Source organism: Malurus melanocephalus, unplaced genomic scaffold, assembly GCF_030028575.1.
Source record: "Malurus melanocephalus ecotype Western Australia unplaced genomic scaffold, MMel_1.1 scaffold_438, whole genome shotgun sequence".
In the NCBI taxonomy this organism is placed as follows: Eukaryota; Metazoa; Chordata; class Aves; order Passeriformes; family Maluridae; genus Malurus; species Malurus melanocephalus.
Window position 1 is genome coordinate 208224 of NW_026623670.1, and position 19565 is coordinate 227788.

Here is a 19565-nt window from a genome sequence, read left to right on the forward strand (position 1 = left end):
GCGCATCACTTGCAAAGTGGACCTTTAACATACATTCTCATTTCAGGACAAATATGTCAAAGTATATTTTATTGACATTCTTCAAACAGCCTGTTGGAGAGTAGTAACAGTATTTAAAAAAAAAAAGAAGGAAAAAACAAGATAAAAACCTGTAAAGCTGCTAGCTTGCATTCAGTGTTAACACTTGGAGGTATAAACAGAAGCCTGAAGTAAAAATATGAAGTGTATTTCCAATGCTTCAGTGCAGAACAACAGCAACAATGGTATTTACTCTACATTAGAAGTGTTCCCATGTTCAATTCCAGATATATGCTTCTCTTCTATATATATTTCTGATAACTTATGTACAAATAAGATGTCCAACATCTGCTCTTTAATACAAATATGTAATCTTCATGACTGAAATATTACAACAGTTTGATCAAAAGTATAAAAAAGTAATTTATTTTCCTATTTTTTGTAACGGCAGCGTTTAAAAAACCCCACCCTTGAACCCAAATGACCTTAGAATGACAGGTATTTCTTCACCGTAATAATATACTGCTCATTCAACATGCAATTCATTATTGCATACGTGAGTCATATGAACTAAGTCTGAAGAAAATGTGCTGTACAGCCCATTCTAGCAAGTGCTAGCTGTAAAGATCATATGTATCACAGAAGAAAGCATAAGTACTAGTGTATTTTTAAATAAAACACTACAAACTCAAGTATTGTCCTTGCGCTAAGACTTTAAGGCAATTAAGAGCTGGGAAGCTTCAGTTTGGCACAGCTGCATCAAGCTGCATCCCCGTTCCCAATTATGAGAATTTATTTTCAGAGGGCTGCTGATGAATTGTTGCTAWACATTAATACAACTCAGTATGAAGTGATAAGTCAGTAACAAAAGTTTAATATCCCCAGTTTCACTGAGCTGATCAAATTTAAGCAACAGTTTATCCACCAGCTAAGGTTTCCAGCATGGATTTCTAAATTGTTATGAGAACAGAGAAAATATTGAATGTCAATTTTATGACTTGAATCTGTTCTTGGGGTATTAGAGAATTTAAGGGTTCAAAAAAGATGTGACAGTCAAATAATATTCAGCTTTAAGGAGAATAATTTTTTGCAGTAAAAATACTTTGTATAAACATACACACAGTAGATCCAAGTCAACAGGCATTTCTTTATGGCTTTTTTCACTGAGGTACTGTTGTAACATCCAGCAACAGGACACAAGTGTTCTATGGTATAAACACCACATTCATAAGCTGTACCACCAACTCATGACAAGTGGCAACAGACTGCAAATCCTGCTTCACTGCAGGATTACAGGAAAAGAGTCTTCCCTGCTATGTGGAGCGTCTCAGTGCAAGCTACAGAAAGCCTTAAAGGCAACTGGCATCATTGGGGGAAAGCTAAAATCAAAGTCTCACTCTACTTAAAAGAAAAAAAAAAAAAAAACACTCGTGGCAAATTGAAATCTCATTTCTTAAAATTAAGAGCAAACTTAATATTCCAAGGCAGCGAGGGCATGTAGCACAGCAGCCACACATTAAGATTTGAAATGTGTCATTAAGCTCTTGCATCTGACCCTTGAGCTAAGTGCATGCACASGCTCAGAGCAGCCAACCTGTGACCATGACACCACACAGACCAACACTGACAAAGGGGACAGGGCAAGCACACAACTTCTGTTGGTCCAACAGTAGACAGAAAACCCCTGGTGACCATGARTGTATTCCTCAACTGTCAAAAGCTGATTTGTGGATGCACAATTAGTTGCACCTTTCACTGTTTACGTGGGAGGGAAAAATGCAAATCACAGTACTCCACTCCCAGCACTCTTAACATAAGAAAGAGATGCTCTGTTAAGATAGCATGGTTGCTGCTGTATGAATTTATCATTCCACCTTTACAGCAGAAAGTATTCTTTTGCTGTTTTTCTTTTTTAAACAGAGGCCATATCGTTACTCCAGCCAAGACCCCTGTTTTTATTACACCCATGCTAGAAATATGTTTCTGCAATAAATACTGCAGGAGTGAAATGAAGTTCAAAACATGCTCAGTTCATTATTGAAAGTAGTTCTTTCCAATCAAGGTTTTTTAACCCCAAAAMCCCATTAAACAGGTTGTAGATGCTCGAGTTCCTTATATGAAGACACAGCACAACATTTRAAACTCAGTGCTTAGCCACATACAATCCATACTGTAATCTATATACATGTTACAACATATCCCCACTTAGATCAACAAATTCATCATCCCTCTTGACCAAGTCATCTTCATCTTCCAAGTCTTTCCAGGTGCTTGTGGGTAAAGCTGGTTTGACAGACTGTCTCTGAAGTAAAGCAAACGGAAACAAGGATGACAAACGGGCAGAATTCCTCAGCATGGGAACAGAATGCATATCTCCAGAAACAGCCTGACTGTGYTCTTCATCCATTTTCACCTGCAAGCTTTGCACTTCCTCCATCAAGTCCAAAATCTTGGCAGCTGTAGCTATTGTTCCACCACCATGAAGCTGGGCCTCAGGAATCCATCGCAGGTAACGCTGTGCCCAGACTTTGATTTCGGGGCCATCGATGCGAGGCAACAGWAGACCATGGTAGTCGACAGGTTTGCTATGCCAGCTATCATAAAACTCCCTTAAGCTATTAGGGGGCTCATCTGAAGAATTTATGAACTTGCCAATTCTTTTACCCAGAATGTTTTTAATTAAATGATCTGTTTCCTCCCTAAAAAATCCTCTCTTCGTGGAAGGCTTTGCCTGTGTCAGTGGCAATGAAAGCTGCCGTTGATGCTTTAAGAGAAAAGAAAAGAAAGATACTGAGATAAATATTAATGGGGCTTCAGAAAGCAGCTATAAGAGGAAGAAAAAAAAAATTGTATTCAGAAACAACTTGTAAGCAATAAAGCCACTTGAGCTATAAAGCAAAGCAGTGGCTGTGTTTAAACTGTTATTTTTAARTATTTCACAGATCATACTTAGAATTGCCAGCTACCTTCCCTGCACTAACCAAAAGTAACACTGATAAAGTAATTTTCTTTGAAAAAGCAAACCCTTTGCAAACCCTTTGCTTACATTCAAGTATTACAAGTGTCCGTGTTTAGTTGAAGCAAAGAGCACTTGATTTACAGGTTTTTATCCAGTGGTCYCTCATTGCATCTCACCATGTAAGAGATTAATGCTGTAGATCATACTGGCAGTGTCTCACTTGAGAATGCCTTGTAGAGAAATGAATTTCACCAATGAATTACAATTGAAAGAGGCTACTCCAAACAATAATTTTTCCCTGAGTTTGTGCTACTTTCTAGTAATGAGGTGATCCATCCACATCCTTCATTCCCCAGATGGTTTTTGCTGTTGTTGGTCCCCCTCCCACTCCAAGTGCCCCCAAACACCCCAGTTACACTGAGACAAATTAATAGAGGCAAACAGAATCCTGCTATGGATTTCAGTTAGGTACTTCATGGAACAATTCAATAAACTCCCTTCAAACATGTCAGTGCAACTCATGTGAATGTTAAATCTCATGACTTACCACTTGCATAAAAGTATGAAGAAAAAGAATCCCTAAGTCCATGGCTACGAATAGTTACTGTAAAACATTTATATACAACTGAGATGGATGCAAACTGGGTTCCTAATATCCAGGTGAGTCTGAGGTATACATGCATTTTGTTAGCTAAAGAASTCTGCACCAATACTTTCACTGTGAGTACATTTGAAATAAGAGATGTGCAAAGTATTTCTAGAATTTAAAAAAAAAAGTTATGCAGCACGTATCTTACTTTGAATCGTGCAGTTTTCCGTTGACTTTTATCTGGTTTTGGTTTCTCTGCATAAAGAGGGTTGTTCAGAAAAGCCTGGGCCTTGGGGTCAAACTGCACAGACCAGTCCCACACAGTAAGGAATCTGAAAGGACCACTTTGTGTCTTGAGGCTTTCACCACTCTGCCAAAACAAACAGGTCACATTTAATACTGCTAGAAGGGAATTCTGACCTAGTCAAGGTGAAATTAAGAAAGTGTCTTTTCAGAAAAAGGGCCAGGGAGCTGCAACAACACTCATGCTTTCTATGCATTCAATAATGGAGCAACAGCAGTGCAATTAGACTTTCACAGTTGAAAATAAGGTTAAATATTCTCAGAAAATATCCAAGTTTTGAAACTTGGGCAAGAGACAGACACTGTGATTCTTCAAACACTGAAGGCATGTTGGGATTCCAAATATCAAAATTTAACTGCAGTCATGCAGTGCTACTGGTCTGGATTTTTCTGATCGACCATTTGTTTATATGAAAGACAGTGATCTTCACTTTTTCCTTTAGTCTCTGTGCAGAGCCTTACTGAGAATACTCCCATTGCTCTCAGCTTCTTAGGCTAGAGAAGAGCATGAACCAAATATAAATCAACATTCAGGAGATGCTGACTTTGGAATAAAACAGAATATAGTACATAAGAATGTCATAAATAACTTATTCTGCAGGACAGCTGAATTCCTTGTAGGYTCAGGAGCTCCAATTTCACTAAATAGCACTAAACATGAAACTACAGCCAACCATTATAGGATATGTATTCCTTCTGTCATCACAAACTCCCAAGTCCTGAACTTGATTCCTTMTAGCCAAAATTGCATTCATTCACCTTTCAATGCACTTCAATAAGTATGGAAAAAGCTGCTGCTGGTAAWTAGCTTTTTTTGAGTTGGTCAAACTCATTCTCAAACACACTGCCTCCACAAAATAACAAACTCTTACCGTATTAGTGTCTCTTTGATGCTGAGAGTTGAAGAAGAAAGTGCTAAAAATAGGCACATAGAGGCTGTCTGACAAGACAGTTAAGTAAGTTTCTGTGAACTCAAATGCTGGAGGATACTGTTGTACCAGCTGCCAAACACAGTTTAGCAGGAGCAGAAAAACAGGAGCCTAAGAAAAGAAAATATTGTATCAGCTTCAAAAGAGTCTCCACCATGCAGACTATTTATTTTATAGTATTTAGTGTCTCCAGACACAAACCCCAAGGCAAGAAGAAGCCTGATTAACTACAGAGCTGCTACATATACATTTGGCTGAACACTGAAGAAGTATTATCTTAGCTACCCTTGGCCAATTATTGACACAAGAGTTGAGCACTTTCTATTCTGAATTTGAAAGTTGCCACAATGCAGCCTTTTAAAGTTGGCAAAGCAATACTAGTTTATAACAATGCTTGATCACATTAGTCAGTTTATGCCTATTATTTCCATTCTGTAAAGCAATGGGATCTAGGCCCAAAGCAAGACAGTATAAAGCTGATCTCTAGATGTGACAGGAATAAGCAATTAACTTGAGTTATTTCTATGGACACTACTACCATTTAACACAATTTTCAAGGGCACAGGATACATGACTTTCAAAGGACTCAAAGACTGGGAAATTTTACATTTCTTCTCTTCAATAATAAAGACATTGCTGACCATTAAGCAGCTRAAACAGTGACACTGTGGGTTTATGGGTTGATGTCTGCAAACACAAAAAAACCCCAAAGGAACTGGAACTTCTGGACTGTCAGCTAAATCTCTCCTTAAGCTGAGTAAGGCTGTAAATAATAAGTAAGGAAAGCAATTTAAAAAAAAAAAAAAAACCCTACCTCCTCTTTTTCAGTTTTGTGTAAGTGGTTACAGCGATCCAAAAAGCCATGTCCTCCGATCACCCACTCTTTCTGAATAAGGCTCTGAAACCCTGACTTTGTTCTGCTGTATGAATCCATCATCACTTGAACCAGACTCGAGATTACACAGCACAGATCWGTAGCACTCTCTTCTACAAAGGAGAACAGAAACCATATTATTTATTGAGCCATTCCTAAAGCTTTGTGTAAAAAAGTGAAGCCATGTTCACATAAACAAAATCGTATTTCAGGATCAGAGCAGCACAGAAACTTTTCTAAACTAGAGAGAAGTTAATCCATGATTTCAAATATGAGATTACTTGCATGCTTGCTAGGAAAATGCTTTGACAATAAAACCTCAAGCCCCAACCTTCACTGCTGTAACTTTCCTGTGCCACTCAGTCTCCCACAAAGCACACCCCACCTCTCAGCCCAACTATTTGTCCTTATCCTTCCTATCCTCCATGYCTCTTTTCACAAGGTGAGAAACTGCCTCCTCATGCAACAATACATTCCTCACCTTTGCAAAAGGTGCCTTCCAAAAACACCTCTCCAGGTTTCTCAAATGGCAATATGTGGGAAAACCCCAACTAAATTACCAATCCAAGAATCACTTAAAGGTTAACATTAGCTTTGGTTTTCCATGTGATTACTCAGTCTAGCATAACAAGCTGCTTAACATATTTACAGTAAACATATTCTTCTATGTATTTTYAATAAAGAGGCTACAGAACATCCAGCATGTATCTAGAAAATAAAAAGGTTCTTTTGTAAAGTTTTCACGTTACTGGTCTTTTGTGTAGATATGGTTCCCCTCACCCTTAAAGTACAGCAAAGGGTCTACAAGATCTTAAATAAAACGGGAAATAGGAATGTTACCTCCTCTTTATGCATGGCTCTTTGGCCAATTTATCAGCAGCTTTCTCATTCATATCCTCTCCTAGCCAGGAACTGTGCTTACCATGTTTTTTTAACTAAAGGATGCATTTCCAGGAGTGTAAGAGATTCAGGTGTCTTACTAGAGTACTGTACACATGTAAGTAAATCTGTGCCATAATTATAAACTTACAGCTGCAAGCTATAAAAAAAAGAATTTTAAAAGTACATAGGACATATATACCATATACAATATACATATATACACATAAATATATGTATACACTACAGACATATATACATATATCTTTATACAAGACAATCTCTTTAAATACTTACCTATGAGGAGAACGTTTGTATGCTGTATTTCCAAACACTCAACAACTTCTATTGCTTTCTTCAAAACTCTCCTGTGGTGGTACAGGAAAAGTTAAGTGAATTTTCTTATATTAGTTTCCCCTAGACAGGGTTAGAATGCCATACTGGAAGTTTGACTAGTCCTTTAAAACACAAAACCCATGCTCAGTTTCCATTCTGGCTTGCCACTAACCATGCATTTTTAGTTGCTATGATACAATACTTTATTCTGGATTAAAAGCAGCCATCACACACTGMAGTATTAAAATTGCCAAAAACCAGMTCTTTATCCTGGAAAGAGTCAACATCACCACATTTCAGTTTTAATGTATTACATACTACATTTCTTCCAAAATCTGGTTTTAAGAGGCAGAAGGGAGGATAAGCAATCAGCTCTTGTAAGCATTCAGACAAATTTATTCAGAGAACATTACTACACAAGGAAGACTGAGTGGAATTACAGATCACATAAAACCAGATGTAATACTGTTGGCTTCTAAATCTTCATAAAGTCGCTTATTTTTAGCAGAAGTCTGCACACAAATTAGGATCCYTGCAAGTGCTTAGGTCAGTAATAGAAGCTGATAGTTTATTTCTTAAGTGTGGAGTTGTCAGATTTTTTGTTCTGTCATCTAGAACAAGTGAGAAGGCATTCTTAACRAATGCAAGAGCCAAGAACAGGCTGATCCAAGAACCAGCTGGATCCAAGTATTGAAATCACCACTCTCAAAACAACCTAAGGACAGGAACTGGCCTGGCTTTGTTTTAAATTACTTGTGATGTTRGTTATGTCAACGAATTTCTCAACAGATGGTMTTYACTAGAACCTTTCAATAAATGTACRCATTTAAATTCTGRATTARYARGTTAYTARCTATCAATATTTATTGATTRTTATTAAGACTAGAAGGGACTGGAGCTGTCTGCAGAAGCATCACATGGTAATTAGCTGACCACAGAATAAATTGACAGATGAAAGAGCTAGCACAAAGTAACACTGAAAACAAAACTCATCAACATTCCACTACAAGCCTTAAAGTTAGCCAACACCACTCCAACACTTACACACTGTGGACTGCTGAAAGAAGAAAAAGAGAACTTAAGGAACAATCAGCMCAAGAAAGGGACATAACTGAGAAGAACTGTAATTTTATAAATCTTCAGTGGGCTAACTTCTTGAACACTGCAGTTCATCCTGTCCTAAAGGATATTACAGAAGTAGAGAGTATAGGGAAGAACGGCAAGGTCAGTCAAAGACAAAGAACAGTTTCATGCAAGAAACAAATAGAATTCTTGAGGTTGGAAAGAAGGTGACAGTGCAGGAGTAAAACTACTGGATCTATATTTCTAACAGGCTTTCTGGAAGAGTTGTAATTGGAATGACCTGCTACTTCTCACATCCTTTAAAGTGGGAGGCTTAACACAAGTCTGCACTGTTAGGAACACYGTCTCAAGTTGCAGAAGTAAGACACATAAATGGGACCATGAGTCTGTCTTAATTTTGTTTCCCTACTGCAGTAGAGAATGTCATTCAATTTCAGAAACTAGCTAGAAAACCCACTACAAATGCAACAATTTGAAATACAGAAATTGAAGATCTAGCAAACCTGATTATTTCCAGCCAGTTCGTGCTCTCCAATAATGAAAACCACTTCACATCAGTTGCCCAGAAGTCTGTACTGTTATCTGCAAAAAAAARAGARAAAAAAAWTTGKTATGTTCACATATACTTAATTAACAGCTATTTAACTGCCATCCATTGTAATACCCTTCAGTTATGAACTGGCACAAAACAACCAATACTAAGGAATCAGCAAATCTCAATCACTATTGAAGTTGACACCTTGTAAATAAATAAGGAAGTGAAGCAGTCCTACAAACACCAGCAGAGTTTTATAGCACCATAGGCTTTTAGAAAAAGTATGTTGGAGGTTCACAGCAAACAAACCAAATAAATCTGTTGACAAAATGGAAAAGGAAAAAAAAAAGAAGTTTAATCAGACATGATGATCTACACAAAGCTTAACATAAAGAGGCTGGATTTTGAAAATCATTACCATCAGAACCAGAAACATCACTGGTTTTAGAAGTAGGTTACAGAAATGTATGGAATGTAAGACTACCCAAAAACTGTTTTACACAGTTTTTTCTGCAACTAAAACAGGCATTAAAATACATAAACTGGGAGGCCAAGTTCAATATCACAAAGTCGTTAAACTCTTACAAATTCCCCAAGAACTTTTGTGTTGTTTTTCTAATGCAACACAAGTCTCCATTGCTTTTATTTCTATCAAAGCCAGTCAACAGACATTGGAGAGCTCTCACAAGCTCATAYAGCCAGAACAGATTACATTTCCTGCATAAGACAAACCCTGAAGCCCAAGGCCTACAACAGTTCTACTACCAAGAAACCAGATACACACACTTTCCTACACCCCCACCCTTTCCATGACAGCTTCAGTTCCAYGTTTCTGTGTGACTGMTCACCTCCCAGTCTCTCCATACACYTCTAGTGTTTMATTCCAGCACACACACTTYTGYCTCTGCTGCATCTTTCACCTCAAATGCATAGGCATTTGTGTGTTTTGTTTCTGTAGCTGTTCTGCCTCCGTGCCTCTGCCCCCCATCCTGCTCATTACACATTTAAATTTCTGTCACCCCCGCCATAGTCACTAGTTCTCCACAAAAGCATTAGAATGCATCTTCCAGGCTCTGTTCACATTAGATGTAGTTTTCAYCAAATCCTACCACTCTCACAGTAAAGGATTTTCCCCTAATACCTGATCTAAACCTTCCCATTCTCCCTTGTCCCGTCATTCCATGCTCTTSTCTAAAGCTCCTCCCCAGTTCTCTTGTAGCCCCTTTAGGCACTGGAAGGTGCTATAAGGTCCCCCTGGARCCATCTCTCCTCCACATTGAACAATCCCAATTCTCTCAGCCTTCCCTCACAGCAGAGGTGCTCCATCCCTCTGATCATTGTGGTGTCCCTCCTCTGGRCTGGCTCCAGCAGGTCCCTGTCCCTCCTGTGCAGGGTCCCCAGGGCTGGATGCTCCAGGTGGGTCTCAGCAGAGYGGAGCAGAGGGGCAGAATCCCCTCCCTCCCCTGCTGCCCACGGTGCTCTGGGTGCAGCCCAGGACACGTTTGGCTCTCTGGGTTGTGAGTACATGTGGCCAGGACAAGTTGCCTGTATTATATTAACTAGGCATGTACAGGACAAAAGTAATGGTTAATGTGTTCAGAYTTCAAAAGATGGAAATAAGGAGGACATTTCTGTAAGATCTTACTACTTCTGCAAAAGGCTACATGAATGTTCTTCTCAGACTGCAAGTGCATAGTGCTGTATTAAGTGAGGTATAGTCTACTAACAAACCTTATTTAAAAAGCTGTAAGATAAAAACACTTACTGGATTGCAGTTTTAACACAYTCCCTTTTGCATGAATATAAGATAGTGATACAATTACATCATTGAATACACAGTATTTCCAGAGACAGGTTAAAGGACTTAAATTCAAGCTTTGGCCTTTCTCGTACASAGGGTGAATTACCAGAAACCAGATAAAAAGACAGGTAACTATTTTTAGCTCTTAAGATTCATTGTGGATTTGACAGTGAATTCTACATAAAACCCTCAGTGTGAAACCAAATACCTCAAATTAAAAGTGGAGTGGAGCTTTTTTCATCTCAAGAGTTGAGGTCAAAGTGTTTTATGACAGAAAAATAGTTAGAAAGTCTCATAAGAAAGAAGTCTGAAAGCCTAGAGCATACTTGCACATRGCTCCCATTTTACTGCTTTCTAAGGGACAGAATTTAAACAGTTTCGTATGTTTWGAGATGTGCCTAGTGTGCAACAAAACCTAGGGCAAAAATTAATTAGCATTTACACTGCACTCTTGATAGAGCACAAAGGCTAGAAGGCCAACCACAGAAGACTGGAAAATCTTCCCCTCAAGCTTCACTCCAGCTAGTGTATTCCACCTCCCTTCAAAAGTAATTTCCAGATACTGTGACATCTTAGCAAGAGGAGGTTAAGTCAAGAACTACAAACCTTCATTTATATCCCAGACATAAGCAGAGTCTTCATCACATGTTTTAAAATCTGCTTTTAACCACCCTCAAAATCAAGACACCAATCAAGAAAATTACTGCACTCACAAGACATAGATCATTGTTACGCTTTGCTTTAATGTCTGACTTACCTATCAAAAACAGCTGTTTAAATCTTGTGTATGCAGTCTGGATATCTTGCAGAGATGGAAGGCTGCTTGACAAGTCATCCATCTTCAGKAGCTCATAGGGAGGTTTGCTAATTGTCTTACAGATTCTAAATCAAACCATCAAGAGATTAAAGCCTTCTGCTTCACACGTCAAATAATGCACYGACTATTATCACTGAAGACAAAGTTAATAAGCATGATTTGTGAAAGAGCTGTGATACCAGAAGACAGACATCCTGGAAAGCTATGACCTCCATTCATTTTTAAGCACTGCCTGGAAGCTTGCCTACAGGCTTGTAATACGATTTCATGCTTTTAACTATTACATCAATACAATTATATTCATGCCTATTTGAGCGGTTATGAATATTAAAAGCACTACTTGATTTTTACTACTGCTTCTTTAGTATTTTCTTCACTAGACACACCAAAATCACTTTACTAGGGGGCTGCCAGAGATGAATCCAGAAAGAAGAGATTGATAGGAACACCCAAACTTCCCAGSAGAAGCTTAGGAGAGTTTCACTTGACTTTTGCCAACCAAATTACATTCTGATACCTAGCTGCAAGGACTCCCAATGAAACACATAARCAAAGGAAACAATCTGGACTCAAAACAAGACAATATATCTTGCACTTCCCTATATCTCTGCTATTTTTTCCCTTGAAGGAGAGGAAAAAACACCAGGCCAGATGCAGCTTTGGTTTGAACTCAGAACATCCTCCCTCATTCAGATACCAGAGTTCAGATGAACATGAAGAGGCCAGCATGTCTGCTGTCACACTGGCCTCTTATGGTCAAGACCTGGGAAAATCTGCTCTAGCTCATACTTCAGAAGAGCTCATACTTCAGAAGTGAGGCCTTGTGGGCACTTTGCCAGGCAGGACAGAGTTCTTTGCTTCCTGTAGGCTGTAGCACAGAAACCTGCTTTATATGAGACCTACAGTAGTTCACATCAGAAATACAGGTTACCAGACCTCCTGGAAGAYGCATCAGATCAGAGAAGTGAGGGAAAGCAATCATTGGCCTTCTTCCAAATGAGGCACTAAAGAACTTGTTGATCAGAGCTGAAACAACTTGATGATCASAGCTGAAAGATCAGGCTCTGAACAGCTTTTTCAAAAAGTTAAGCTGTTAATTGCAAGTATTTGTTCTTTGCCTGAGTTCAGACTATAATGGCACTTTAACACRCCCTGATGGCCAATTTGTAGACATATTTCAGACTCCAGTGATTAAGCATCACTACTGCACAGCAAAGAAAACCAGCTAAACTCCCCCAAGTTCAAATGGCCCCATAGAAGGGATCAAAATATCAGTGGAGACCTTATTATAGCTTACTGCTAGTTTTACTTACTTTCACATGATGAAATAGCACTGAAGACAGATCTAAGTAATATAATCTTCCCCATTTCAGAGTAGAGACATTAGATAATCTGCAGGAAGGGCCACAAACCTTTCCTATGCAAGTATAATTACGTTTATAAACAAAAGCAGTTTTAAGAGCCCAATCAAGCTGTTTTGTGTTTCTGTGTGATTAACAGGCTCTCCAGCTATGAGGAGCAAGGAGCCAATGTTCAAATTGTAGAGATGAGTCTGATCTAATAGGTGGCTGCTGAGAGAAAAGTTCTGTCTGGGACATGCCACAGGTTAAAWAGAGCCAAAAACAAAGGGTAAAAAGTCAGTGCCATAACAGTCAGGCAGCTGTGCTCTTTAACTTTCCCAAAGTTAAATTAAACTTCGTGTTTTTCAAACTGCTCAACTAGCTCAACTCACTACCCCATCTGAAAAAGTGCTGTCTGCCTTCACATCTGAAAGCTGCAGTAGTGAACTGCTCAGAGGCTATCTTAGACATTTTATCTCAAGTTATCTAAGAACATGAACCTAGTTCTCAGAAGATGGCAGTCTTAAAACTTAGTTTGCAAATCCACATTTAAAGATGGAGTCCAGATTACTCTTACTTGCAAAAACAATTAAGTCCATTAGCTAACGATGTATTTTAGCTGYACTTAAATCCAAAAGGCTTTGCTCGTGCTTTACCAAAATAACACACCAGAGTCTGTACATTCCTCAAATATATATCTGTACATATTCACAAAAAAAACCTTCAGTGAAGCTCCAGTCCTGCTCAAGTGACCAATGCCATTAGGTCAAAGGCTTAAACACATCCCACCACAGAAAGCTACTCTCATATACAGAACTTGTTTCCTGATGGGTGAAAGCTTAAAAGATATAGCATATATGGAAAAAGAGAAGCAAGGTCCATACCAAGCAAAGTGTTGTGGACAGAATAGCTATTACTGACCCATCCAAGAAGGCTTTTTGCATTTGTGAAGTGCTGTCATCCTGTTCTTTGGGAAATGCAGACATTTTGAGAAGAGCAGCACCGTTATGGCAAGACCAACACCAAATCTGCAGAAAGATATTTACCAGGTGATAAAAGTTAGTAAACTGTCCTACACAAGGTATTTGCTTCAGTGACTGAGTGATTTCAAAATTTCTCTGTATTTTACTTCATCGAATTTTTTGTGTATTTAATAACACCATCAATAAAAGCAAACTCCTACACCTCCACCAAAATGCCTCAGTACMCCACATTAGCACTTGCAAGTTTTAAATTAGGCTTTACACAGGCACAGGAAAAACATAAAATGAGATATTATGTCAAAACATTACTTTCTCAACTTCACTCACAGGTGAAAAAAAAATTGATCAAAAAATCTATGCCCAAATTATGTCAGAACTTGTACATAACTTATATATAATCTCCATCAGTTTCTCCATGCAGATGGTAGGTTTTTCTTAATAGTTCAGCATTGAAATAACTCCCAGTAGATACAATGACGTGCTTTTCTATGTGAAAATGGAATATCCACTATGCATAAAGAATTATCTAGGCATAGGAAATAAAATATTGAACACTCCACAGCTGGACTAGATTGCATAGTCACAGGTATTCATGGCAGCAAATCAGTCCTCAAAGCTTCTTACTTCCCCCTGCACGTAGGTTCTTGACTCACTCCTACTGCTCGAAGCTCTTGAGATGATCAATAAATTTGCTTTGAAACAGGGAGTAAGAAACACTTTCATCAGGCATATCAGACAACTGAAATCATGAAGTTGAAGTTCTGCTACCGATTTACAGTAATCAAGAGGTGTCTGACCTCTGATCAAGAGTGGAAAAAATTATTATGCTGTCCTTTCATTGCCTTCTCAAACCAATTTATTATGGTCCACTATCTTGACACTGGCTTCACAGAAATAGTTTGGAAATAATTAGAGAAGTTCTACAAGGCCTCTGGACAGCTACAGATGTTCTCACCTATCCAGATATCGGTAGGGCCTTTGATATGGTTACCMACAACGTTCTTCTCTCTAAATTGGGGAGATACAGATTTGATGGACAGGCTGTTGAGGATTGAGGAACTGGTTGAATGGTCATATCCAGGGAGAAATGTCTCAACACCCAGATAGAGATCAGTGATGAGGGGTGTCCCTCAGGAGCCTGTACTGGGACCAGGACTATTTAATATCTTCATCAGTGACACAGATAGAGATCAAGTGCACCCTCCGCAGATTTCCAGACAACACCAAGCTGAGTGGTGATTTAGACACATGAAAGGACAGGATGCCATCCAGAGGGACCTGGACAAGATCGAGGAGTGGGCCCATGGAATCTCATGTATTTTAACAAGGCCAARTGCTGGTGCTGCCCCTGGGTCAGGGCAGCCCCCGGGATCAGCCCAGGCTGGGCACGAACAGACCGAGWGCAGCCCTGCCCWGAAGGACTCGGGGGTGCTGGGGGTGAGAGGMTGGACATGCCCCGGCCATGGCACTCACAGCCCAGAGAGCCAAACGTGTCCTRGGCTGCACCCAGAGCACCGTGGGCAGCAGGGGAGGGAGGGGATTCTGCCCCTCTGCTCCGCTCTGCTGAGACCCACCTGGAGCAYTRCACCCAGCCCKGGGGYTTCTGCATAGGGAACTCTACAATTCTGTGAATGCAAGATGGAATAAAAAAACCCAAGCCCTTCTGTTTCTATGTAAGAGCCAGGGCAAYAGGTGTCTGACTCTCTGCTAAAAAGTGTGCCAAAGTGTCTTGACYTTTAGTCAGACACTATCTTTTCCACAGACCAATTAATTTAAGTGCATAAAATGAAAMATGGTTTTCCTTGGCAAATTTAATGGACATATAGCAAATAAGGTAAGACCTCACAAGCAAGATTACTTTGCTCCTTGTTTCCATCTTCTCTGTCTTACTGGTTCTTAAGCTACAAGGCAGGAAGTCAAAGCCAGCTTGCTACAGGGAGCAAACCAGTATATTTAGCTTTATTTTCTGCTGGACTGGTAGAACTGGTTTTTCACTTGGGCTCTTTGACTCTGTAAAAAACTCTGCATCATCACAGCCATAGCACTTACCAGAACCYAAGCCAGGTAACTAAATGTGTTCAGCTACACCTCACATTCACAGTCGTCAGTTCAGTATCCCAATAGCATTTCAAGGCCCTTATCTTGCCCCAGCCAGATGCCACTCAGTACAGTCTTGTGAAAAACAGGCTGATGGACAGACAGGCTAGTAGTGCATGTAGGCTTCAGGACATTAATAAAGGGGAACCGCAGTAAATATATATTTTGCTGTTATGTTATATGTATGTTTTGCTACATATTACACTGTTCAGTGAAATTCAGAATGCATCAAGCACTTCTCCTTCCAAAATCTCTTTCCCTTCTTTAGATGACCAGGTATACATGTATGCTGTTAAAAACAAGTTCTGGAAACAATATGCAATAACATCTGAAATGCTAATTGAAATTCTCAGTAGGATTCTTACCCTCAGCCATGCACTTCTACTTACAGGAATGCCTCTGCCTTCATACTTCAAGATACTCTCTTCAGAAATGCATATGGGAACMACAAAATACAAAGGCAGCCTAAAATAACAAATAAGAGTTTCTTGGTCTCAAAAACTGAACAAAGAACAATCTAAAAGCTTCTTCTAATGAYAGTGAGTGTTCTAGCCCAAATTATGTATACACTCTGCTACAATAGTATTTTCTACTAGATAATGATATTGTCCTCAAAGATGTTCCTTCATTTTCAGCTGAATACGCTTTTTTCCCAGCCTTAAACTCCTCACTGTTTTCACTGCAATATTCCCCAGCCTTTGCAAAGATGCAATTAATTGTAACCTCTAAGACTGATGGTTAAGACCACCTCGATTCTCTCATGCTTTGTTGTTTCAAAAGATACATTTGCAATATTAAATGATTAGTTCTCTTTCCATGCCTGTTAAGCAGTTCACATCCTAAYTCAAGAAGGTCATTTCAAATAGCAAGGATTTCCAGCATCAGCTAACATCATTTATGTTCAAGGCCCAAGGAGCAACTAATTAAACTCAGTTTGGGCTTCCTGAGACTGAATTCTAGAATAAACAGGTAAGATTTTTCCAAAGGTCTGTGTAACCTTTCAAGATTTGACTATGAAACAACAGCAGAAGTGAACAAAGCATTGTATATATCCTTAAGGACTCACCAATAAAAGCCACTCAGATAAACTAGTGGCCAAACTCAGCCAAACTTAGCTAACCTTCTCCTAAAGGCAACACAACTTAATTTATACCAGCACATTTTGCAATTTACTTTAAACCAGTTACTTTTTACCCATCCAGCCTTCTCCCAGTTAAAACAGGAAAATCTCTAGTCCACATAGCTTATTTACCAGAGAAGGTACAGGATTGAGGAAAAGTCATCCTTGCAAGCACGRCAGATGTGTAGGTCCCAAACCTACATATTTTCGATTCTCCACTCCAAGATATGCTCAAAGCTTGATTTGAGCAAGGTCCTGAGTAATCTGAACCTAATGTTGAAGYTAATCCTGCCTGAGTCAGGAATTGCGCAGGATCACCTCCTGAGATTACAAACCAAACTATTGTATAAATAAAAATGGAAACTAGATACTAAAAAAAAGTCCTAAAAAACTCTATAATCCCCAGCATCAAAGGTAGCACTGACTTTCGTAAATCCAAAGTTCTTTGTTAACTGGTCAAGCTTACTTTTCAGAGACTCTGTAGCCTTCATTGATGGCCACTGCTTTGTATTTCACGTTCCCTTTGGTCCGCTCCAACTCATCACGCCAGTCCTCGAGTGTTTCAAACATCACAGTTTGGTTTCCCCCATCTGTGAGACATCAATAATGTTAACTTCACAGACAATCACAAACTCCTCRCACAAAAGCATTCCTAAGAAAACCTTTTATTTGCCATTAAGGTAAGCAAGCAGAATCTCTTGTGTACAGAAAGCCTTCAGTCAAAGATAAAATGCCTGTGTACACCACACTGCCTCTGCTGATCTTTAACTCTGTCTGATCTTTAATTGTCAAATACTGCTGTGACTAATAACTTCAGGAACAGTTTCTCCTGCAGAAACAAATTAGTTGTTACAGAACTTCCATACAGCTGGGACTGTCCTCATATCCAGCCTAGAATCCAGGATACTGTGCAGCAAGTATCATTTTATACTGATTCAGCTGACTGGTATCTAATACTGCAGTTTACAAGCAGAATTAGCAAGCATACCAAAAACCTTTCTACAAAAATTTCAGATACCGSATTTCACTTAAGGTTCACTCTCTTATGACGAATAATTTTATACTGAATAGAACATGTCAGGCACTCAGGAAGAGCAGAAAATTAATTACATCAATTCTGTCTCCATAATTTCAACTGAGAACCTTCCCAGTAATTCTACTTAGCCACCTCAGCAACAGTGAAGACAGCAGCTTGATTTAGCCTCAAATCTTGTATAATAATCACAAAATTTATGGTATAATGTAAATTGTTTTAAGCACATGTCATAAGTAACATCCYACATCAGCTAACAATGAAATACCAAACAGAACTATTATTTCCATTGAAGATACAATGGCAGCTTGAAACTTTCCACTGTAAGAAGATAAGGCAGATGAAAAATTTACAGCTTGGAACAGAACAGTATTGATGAGCTCTTGGAGACAAGATTTTAGAGGTGTCAGATTGTAAGAGGCATAAAAACCAATTTCTAAAGTCTTACTTGGCTTATCCTTTTTTTAAAGAACACTTACTATTGAAAACAGCTATTAAAATACAAAAGAATTGCGGGACAGCATTTCAGTATTGCTTTAAAGAGTAAGCTTCTCTCACATTTGCTCAGTCTCTGCCTGGAAAAGCATGCAGTCTTTCCATTGTTTGTAGCTGAAACCAAACACCTGTTACAGGTGAGGTCTGCATTGTGCCCTGTGCAAACAGCCAGTGTGTCCCTGGGCTGCATCAGGAAATCCATTGTGTAAAAGCTGAATGAAGCCACCATTGTCCTCAGCTGGAGGCCACTGCTCAGTGCTGGGCTCCCCAGGACAAAACAGCACAGCCTTCCTGGGCCAGTGAAAGCCACTGTGATCCTTAAAGGGCTCAAAGCACCTGACATGAGGAGAGGCAGCAGAGCTGGCATCACTCAGCCTGAAGAAAAGAGGGCTCAGCAGGGGCCAATCTCCCCTGGCTGCATAAAMACCAAGGTGGAAGAAGGGGAGGAAAGTACAGAAGATGGATTTATACTCAGTGACTAGACATGAGGCAGCTAAACTACAGTAAATCCCTCCTACATGTAAAAGTAACATTTTTTACTATGAGGACCATCAAACAATGACTGTTCAGAAAGCCTGTGGAGTCTCAGTACTTAAAGATATTCAGAACCCAACTGGACATGACTAAGCTTGCTGCAGTTAACCCTTCTCTGAAGAGGGGCACGTGGAACATGACAAGATGATCTCCAGAGGTTTCTTCTAACCTCAGTGATCCTGAAATTCCTTGACATATTTTGGTCAGTGTTTGAGTAATATCTTGCATACATCAAAATTTCCCTCTGTGAAAGGAATAGGTGTTGCTGGTGCATTAAGGATCAGGTTCCTAACTCAAAACAGCGCTATTATTTCAGCTGAAGTCTGAATTATGGAATGCTAAAAACTGCACTGACAACTTTTTATCTTGAATTTTGCAGCCTAGTGCATTATTCAGCCAAGTTTGATCAAGTGGGAAGATTATGCAATAAGTCAGATATAAGAGGAAGTCAGATGCCTTGCAAACCTATGGTTTTTTTGCAACTGCCTGGAAGAAGCATAGTGCTTGCAAGTAAGAGAAAAAAGGCAAATACTTTCTGATAAGAAGCCACTGCAAATGCAGTAATTTCAGAATTAAGAGCAGGAAGTCTGGTTCACAGCAGTAGTACAGAAAAACCACATGGATAAAATAAGCAAAGTATTTTCTAGATGAACCACATCAAAAACATTTGCACATTTTAGTCACAGTATATTTTCAGTCCAGGGATGCTACTCTTGCTTGGAATTTTTCTGTGCAGCTTCCTGAAGGGCACAGAAACCAACAGCAGACAATTTTAGAKGTTTTTAGCAATATGCCTCACAACACACAACAAAAGAAAAATTAATCTTTTGAAGCTACCTG

General features: G+C 39.2%; 1 protein-coding gene across 1 annotated transcript in view; it reads right to left on the reverse strand.

Annotated features, from left to right (window-relative positions):
• Positions 1 to 1433: 1433 nt before the first annotated feature.
• Positions 1434 to 19565, reverse strand: part of MTMR12 (myotubularin related protein 12) — a 30635-nt gene continuing 12503 nt past the window's right edge. The window contains exons 7-16 of the mRNA XM_057380156.1: positions 17130 to 17253; positions 15933 to 16008; positions 13385 to 13491; positions 11064 to 11188; positions 8474 to 8552; positions 6849 to 6919; positions 5613 to 5785; positions 4742 to 4909; positions 3775 to 3936; positions 1434 to 2782 (exon numbers count right to left, since the gene is read on the reverse strand). Of these exons, the coding sequence (XP_057236139.1) occupies positions 2207 to 2782; positions 3775 to 3936; positions 4742 to 4909; positions 5613 to 5785; positions 6849 to 6919; positions 8474 to 8552; positions 11064 to 11188; positions 13385 to 13491; positions 15933 to 16008; positions 17130 to 17253 (1661 nt within the window). The 3' untranslated portion in view covers positions 1434 to 2206. The remainder of the gene's footprint in view (positions 2783 to 3774; positions 3937 to 4741; positions 4910 to 5612; positions 5786 to 6848; positions 6920 to 8473; positions 8553 to 11063; positions 11189 to 13384; positions 13492 to 15932; positions 16009 to 17129; positions 17254 to 19565) is intronic.